We start from the raw sequence: 7744 nt of genomic DNA, 5'->3' as shown, positions 1-7744 counted from the left end.
TATTAGCCAAGCAGAAAACTCATATTTGTCCCATTAGGCTTGTAAATGGAAGCCAAACAGACACTGATGTATGACAAAGCATCGGTCTTTAATTTGGTTTGATCACAACTCTTTTACATGATTTATAATTAGTCACCACTATAAAATGTGAGATTTTCAAGTCAGTCATCTAATTTAAGGGACACTTTTATCAAAAATGCTCAAAATCCATTCATCAAACACAATATCAAAACCGCAATTCCTAAAACATACATTCAGAATAAATAAAAGCAAAACAATGCCTAAGAGCCCAAATTATTGTGCATGCAATCATTGCAAGATTCCATGATAAACCTAAGATTTGCCCTGTAAATCTTGATCAGTGCTTTTTCTTGGAGTTTAAGTTAACCCTTATGGAATGAAAACCAGATTTAGTGATATAGTACCTACTTATTTCACTTTTATATATATATATATAAAAAAAAAAGCATTTATTGTGGATTATCACAAAACAGGTCCCTCAACATTTTAAATCCTTGTTACCACAATCAATTGACAGTCAACCACTTTTTTATTTTCTTGATTACCATTGCAAACAGAACAGGGTCACACTCACAACAGGTTGAAAACTTCCTTCAGTTATTCATGACAGAGCTAACATTTTATTTTTTACCAGATGCAGCCCTCCACAGAAAAAAAGAGTCATTCGATAGTAAATTCAAGCCACAGAAGAAGTCAAATGTTCCTTGTGACTTTATTGCAAGGAAAAGTCAAAGATCTCAGATACTCATTCTACCTATCAACTCATACAGCCCGCTCTCTTATCAGACAGTGCTCATCTAGACACTCGCAATATAACTCTTTAAAGTACAAAAGAAAAACAACAAAAGAGGTTACCCAATGTGGGAATCAATCAATAGCACAAGCCTTGTATCATAGCATGTCATGTAAATACACAAATACATGATGACTGGTCCACAATGTATGGGAAATGAAGGGCAATATGAGAGTTTGTGAATGGGACAAAAGCTCACTACATCTTAATGATTGAGAAATGGATGCATTAAGAGTGGCACCAAGGTCTTGTGAAGTCGAGGCCAAAAAGAAAACAAGTGTCCAATTTTTCATTTTCAGTCTGTTGTAGAAAAGGGGAAAATGGCAAGTGGAGGATCCGTATGAAGCTACGTTCCTGGGCTCATTTCTTTTCCTCCTCACCAGCCTTCTCCTCTTTCTTCTCTTCCTTCACCTCTTCTTTCTTGTCCCCTGAACTCTTTGTCTTGTCATCATTCACAGACAGCTCTTCCAGCTTCTCCGCCACTTTGTTAGCGCTGTTCATGCTACCTGTGGAACAAAATTAAAAAAGTTCAGCTAAAGGCTCTTGAAGAAATACTCCATTACAAGACTAACAAAAGATTAAGAAAAAAAAATTTGTCCGAGAAGACACGGTCACCTCCCAAGTGAATAGCTAGGCAGGTTATGACGTTCTTCCGGTTACTGTCGCAGACAGAAAAAGTCTAAGGCTGGATTTGTCAGACTTAAACAGAGTGAGTCTGCGTGGTGACATGGTAAAAAATTCCATCAATCTTACCTTCTAGGAATTTTCTGACCTCTTCTTTGCATTCATCAAACTTCATCTTGAACTTCTGTGCATCTGCAAGACAAAAGGAAACCGGTAAGATATTTACACCAATTATAAAATATACATTTTCAAACAGTGTAATACTACTACATACTGCACAACTAGTCATAATTGGTATGAAATGGAAATTCATCCATTTCCTAAATGCCTATTTCTGATCTTATTGTGAATTGTTCATACATGTATAAGTGCAATTTATTAACTTCCAAAGTTGTCAAATTGACCAACCAATCAACAACCAATGGATAGAACCAAGCCCTCTTCTCTACATTTTTTTCCCCATTTTGATCATCTGTTTCTTTCAGATTTACATCACAATTTTAAGGAGAAAATACTCAGCAATGGTGTTGATTAATGGATTGGCACATGGTTTGTCTAAAAGCATATTAAACACCACATAGACAAATAAACAACAAACTTGATTTTCACTACAGGGGGACGCTTTGTTTTAAACGGCACATAAATAGCTGAACTACTTCAAAATATTTATTCTGGACTTAATAATTATGGTGACTTATACTCACTCTCTGCATTGAGGAATCGAATAGCCAGCATCTCTGGTTTGGGTTTTTCATCTGCAAAGTCAGCAAGTGTATTCCACACCCAGGCCCTGTCGCTGCCTGCATTGGGCTTCAGCTCCATCAACGGCATAACTAGAGCAAGGGATTTCGATAAACCAGTCAACACGATTGGAAAAAAATGAACTGAAGTTGAGCAGATAAACTCTTGCACTCACTGTGATGGTTGGCACAGATTTTGAGGGTACGGTCTCTCCTCATGAGCAGGCGGATTGAACCCTTCTCTTTGTGTCGCAGGAGTTTGACATCACCCGTCCCACGCTCCTTCCACTCTGGGGGATCATTCTCACTGGCAAAACGATACAGCTTTGCCCTCCTGCATGAAAATCACATCGAAGTTGAATTTGTCAGCAGTCAAATATGTTTTTCAGATGATATTAAAGAACAGAAACCATGATCAATTAGCATACTGGTACTTTAGCAGGGCTGAACAATAGTTGAAAGATTTGTCATCATGAAAGTTTATCATTTGCACTTTTTGAAGAAATGTTTAAAACAACTCCAGCACAAGATGATGTGGAAAAACTAATTTCTTGTGTTTGAACAGACAAATGCACAAGAAATTGTCAATATGCAGATTTTTGGGTGTCCTCATAAATGCAGTCATATTATGTAAATGTGAAACAGTAAGGAAACAATCAGATATATCAGATCTGTACATTCTCTTAAAGTGACAGCTGTCTAATATACCTCCTGCGGTCTGGGCCCTTAAGGTTCAAACAAAAGACAAAGAAAGAATCATTTACTGCTCTTGAATGAAACACTTTTGTAGATTTAATAAGAAATAATCTACATTTAACTTGGACAGTGAAGATTATGCAGTGTTAAGTTTGATTCATTGTATTTGTGTGTGATTTTTGCTCGCAATTTATTTTTATTAGTGTCTATTTTTCTGTAATGATGGTTGAAGTTTATATTACGGTAGCTAGGCTAGTAGTTTTTGCTGTGGTATCAAAATTGGAACCATGAATCAATCTGGTGTCATATTTTGGCATTTGTAACAACCTTATTAGAATGCAAGGTTAAATGAAAGTGACGTGACATACTGCCAAGTATGGTGACCATACTCTGAATTCGTGCTCTGCATTTAACCCATCCAGCGTGCACACACACACACACACACACACAGCAGTGAACACACACACAGCAGTGAACACACACACACCCAGAGCAGTGGGTGGCCATTTATGCTGCGGCGCCCAGGGAGCAGTTGGGGGTTCGGTGCCTTGCTCAAGGGCACCTCAGTCGTGGTATTGAGGGTGGAGAGAGCGCTGGACATTCACTCCCCCCACCTACAATCCCTACCGGCCCGAGACTTGAACTCGCAACCTTTGGATTACGAGTCTGACTCTCTAACCATTAGGCCACGACTTCCCCCAAAAACGACAAAAACCTTTTTTCCCCCTAATCTGAACCACTGGCCTGACCGTGTTAGCCTGAAGGTTTTATATCGTGATCGCTTTTGAAGTTGCCCAAAGTACTTTTCAAACAAATCGTAGAGACAGTGATAATTTCTGTCCTCTAAATGTTTCCTTACACTCCTTACTTACTGAAAGCTTTGCAGATAAATTTACATACAGATATATGACACGCTTTAGATTAAAAGGAGTCATTAAAAGTGCAATAAACCAGAAAAGAGAACCTAATCTGGTAATAATTTACCGATGGAGAGAAACGCAGACACATTTTAGGTTTGAGTGCATGCCTAATACAAAGCAAAATGTCCAGCATTCAGAGTATTAACATAAACACAATCAGTTATGTCTTGAGGGAATGTTAACGGTTGGGAGAAAATAGGATGTGTCAGTATATTAGGTCTTCGTGGCAGCAGCCTTCTGTCTGTCATTAATGTTAATCAAACAACAAAAGAAAGACACTTCGTTCATACAGAGCTGTATTATACATTCGATTTTTCAATTTCCGTAATATTTCTTACCTGAATACCGTTATAGTTAGCAATAAAATACAATAGCACAATGATACAAAGTCCTTTGTTTTGACTGTTCACTTGTCTTCAATAATTTTATACTTATCAGTATGGCTACTAGTTTTTACTCCTCAGTAACATTTAAAATCATTTTAAATCCAATATGAAAAAGACTCATGATAAGATTCTGTAACATGATCCTGCTTGAAGAGATATTTTTTCCATATCACCTAAATTAGCAATGTGCCTCTTTTCGATTTAGTGACTTACATCTTGAAAAGCTCTTCCTCGTCTTCCTCTAGGGTCTTGACATCCTGCTCAGGTAGCGAGACAATGGGTTCAAAATGAGGGTCATGGTTGGGGTCCTCTACATTTTCTGTGGATGCCTCATGATCATCTTGTGCCTCCTGGAGGGGGAAATTATAACAGCAGTTTTGTAAATCCAACTTTAAAAAATAAATAAAAAATGAATAAAACAGGCCAAACTAATGTCTAATGCAGACACATGACAAACGCATGACAAATTTGCTAAAGCATTTGTTCTGCTGAGCTTCACAATGCCCTGATCCCCGTCTGTAGGGATCCTGCTTCCACATTACTCATCAGATCAGTGAAGGGAAAGGCTGTGGGATTTGGAGGGATCATTCTCTGGAGTTTGGCCTATTGTCTCTGAATGTGCTGCTGCAACCAAACTTAGAGCCACAGGCTCTGAGCCGTGAACTTGAACTCGCATGCTGTGATGCTGGGGAATTCATGCACTTGCTATCCACTAATCACCCATCCAACATCCATGAAGGCCTTGTAGCTTTGCATAATTCAAATGCTTCCTGACCAACTCTGGCAGCAGATCTCCTGCACTTGTGAAGCAGCTTTGAACTGGTTCAACCGCGTTTAGTTCAGTTAAATTACCAAGCAGTTCATTTTGCTAAACAACTGACTTCACTCGAGCGCAGATATCGGATGTTTATGTCTAAACGCGCGAGTTACATCAGTTTCTCAGTCAGTTAGCATCCATGCTAATAAGAGGCCTAAATGCGTTCAAGTGTTAAAATCTACACTTCACCCCACAGTTGAGACAACATTGAGCAAATACAGTTAAAAGACGCAAATGAACCCGGAAGGGTGTTAATAAACCGGCTTTGAGCTTCACATGTGCTGCAGGTTACCGATGCTAACGCACACAGGCTAACACGGTCTTAGCATGATACATTTCTATTAAAATTATGAGCTGTATTTACCTGGAACGTGGATGTTTTTATTACGCAAATAATAGCACCAATATTTAATTGTCTATTATGTTTAAGGAAGTGACGAACACAAATACGTATACAATTATGAATTTCAGGACGTTACATCTGCTACTGAGAATGTAGCGTGATTTTTAATAAACAAAACTTTGACAGGGAATAATAACTAACGATAATAATACAAGTATTAATAATAGAACGCATAAAAGTGCATTTTTAGCGTCTAATATTCAAGCGCCAGGCAGGAATAGAAAAAAAACACCTGCTTTTTCACTCTCTGTTAAATAAGACCCTCATAAAACATTTATCGCTAACGAAACACCCAAAATAACCGTCTGTCGCGATCCGAAAGGGGCAGAAGATGAAGATGGTGGGATTCTTACCTTGGGGTCCGCCATAGTTTTTGCAGATGTTTGAAGATTAGCGAGAGTTTCTGTTCGGTTTGATCAGCGTTAGCTCGTGATGTTTCACTCCGCTACTTTCGCGCGCGCCTAACCGGAGAAGAGAGGCGGTGACGTCAGCACGCCGTCAACGCGCGCTTCGGCTACGCACAAATTCTGCGGGATTATTAAAAAAATAATAATAATAAATTCTGCTGGATTATTTCCTCATCTGTAATGTCAATATTGACTCTATTGATCTATTTTTTTTTCAAATGCCCCCTTAGGGAATCTTGGTCAAGTGTCAAAATTATTTTCTTCAAAATCCAATGTAGACATTGATTTAACAAGGCTATGTGTGATATATTTTATTATTTTTCGCATTGTAAACAGAACATAGAATATATAGGAAATGTATTTATTTTGTTGGGAAAATATTATATTCATAAATGTAAAATTTCTCCAACATTCCCAAAATTACATCATTTTCTAATTATAACACTAAAAAATATTAACACCAAAAAAGTGTCAAATTTGTGAAACTGTATAATGATCTGCTGAATGTTATGTAATTTTTTTATTTACTACCTCTGTACTTCTTTGTTTTATATATTTATTATTTTTCTTTATTTTGCTTTATTGTCTTCCTATATTATATCTGTATTTATAATGTCATCCAATGTTATATTCAATTGTTGAAGTTAATTGTTTATACTTGCAATAAAAAAAAATATTCTGCAGGATTATTAAAGCTCCAGTTGTGGTAAACAGGTGTTGCTTTTATAATTATTATCAGTTTATCAAGTACATATGCTTTAATTTTCTTGACATTCTGAAGACTTCCCACCAATAGGTAATTACTTTCAATGGCTGAGCATTTTTGACACTCTGTAAAGTTTTATGGTCCTGATCCTCTGTACAGCGCATGCATTTTAAAGGGAAGTAAATGCATTTTAGAGTCTTGCAATGCAGCAGCTTTGACCTCTATTAAAGGGATAGTTCACCCAAAAATGAAACTTCTGTCATCATTTACTCACCCTCAAGTAGTTCCAAACCTGTATGAATGCTGAACACAAAGGAAGATATTCTGAAGAATGTTGGAAACAGAGCAGTTCTGGGGCACCATTGACTTCCACAGTATTTTTTGTTCCTACCTGGAAGTCAATGGTGCCCCAGAACAGCCTGGCTACAAACTTCCTTCAAAATATCTTCCTTTGTGTTCGGCAGAACAAAGACATTCATACAGGTTTGGAACTACTTGAGGGTGACTAAATGATGACAGGATTTTCATTTATGGGTGAACTATCCCTTTAAAGTTTGCGCTGTTAGCCAGAAGACTGAATCTTCAGCATGTTTAGCTCAGAGCTGACAATTTCACACTTAGCTATGTGAAACATTTTGGGATAGTTTGGCCTGGTTTCACAGACAGGGCTTAGGCTAAACCAGGATTAGGCCATAGTTCAATTAGGACATTTAAGTAAAATTTTAAACATGCCTTAGAAAAAACATTACAGGTGTGCACCTTGAGACAAAACAAAGGCACTGATATATTTTAGGATCAGTCAGTGCAAGTTTCTTTCAGCTGAAACGGCTCAGAATCACATTTTAGTCTGGGACTAGGTTTAAGCCATGTCTGTGAAACTGCTGCAAGAATGGCTGAATTTAATATATACCCATATAAGTATATTAGCCTAATGTAATGTAATAATATATATATTTTTTTTCCCACCAAAACTTCTTGCTATAGTGCGTTTGAAGCGTTTCAGACTTCAGAGTGTTAGGTATTAGCCTGTGTGTAGTTTTTATATTTAGTGGAAACAACTAATATTTGATTGTTTTAAACAAGTGTTACATTTATATTGCAGCAATTCATTTAACTTTCATTTGAACAGGGATGCACAATGTTTACAACAAAATCAAGCAAATGTGGGTTTCGTTAAGTAACCAAAATGAACTTTTCTGCATGATAGAAGCAGACCTGTCATGTGCACATT

General features: G+C 37.3%; 1 protein-coding gene across 1 annotated transcript; it reads right to left on the bottom strand.

Annotated features, from left to right (window-relative positions):
* Nucleotides 1-70: 70 nt before the first annotated feature.
* LOC306871125 (ran-specific GTPase-activating protein-like) lies at nucleotides 71-5912 on the bottom strand. The gene is made up of 6 exons (XM_079418835.1): nucleotides 5754-5912; nucleotides 4394-4530; nucleotides 2355-2512; nucleotides 2143-2271; nucleotides 1568-1630; nucleotides 71-1320 (listed from the first exon to the last, which is right to left on the bottom strand). The coding sequence occupies exons 1-6, from the start codon at nucleotides 5766-5768 to the stop codon at nucleotides 1175-1177; spliced, it is 648 nt and encodes a 215-aa protein (XP_079274961.1). The 5' UTR covers nucleotides 5769-5912; the 3' UTR covers nucleotides 71-1174.
* Between the last annotated feature and the right edge of the window lie 1832 nt (nucleotides 5913-7744).

Source organism: Barbus barbus, assembly GCF_936440315.1.
Source record: "Barbus barbus genome assembly, chromosome: 6".
Classification (NCBI taxonomy): domain Eukaryota; kingdom Metazoa; phylum Chordata; class Actinopteri; order Cypriniformes; family Cyprinidae; genus Barbus; species Barbus barbus.
This window is presented reverse-complemented; position numbering and strand designations above follow the sequence as displayed.

Excerpts from the sequence above, each read along its gene's own strand:
- LOC306871125 (XM_079418835.1), bottom strand. Across the intron at positions 1,631-2,142 it reads TCGATTCCTCAATGCAGAGA|ATGCACAGAAGTTCAAGATG; the intron begins GTGAGTATAAGT and ends TTTGTCTTGCAG. Across the intron at positions 1,321-1,567 it reads GGTCAGAAAATTCCTAGAAG|GTAGCATGAACAGCGCTAAC; the intron begins GTAAGATTGATG and ends TTTGTTCCACAG.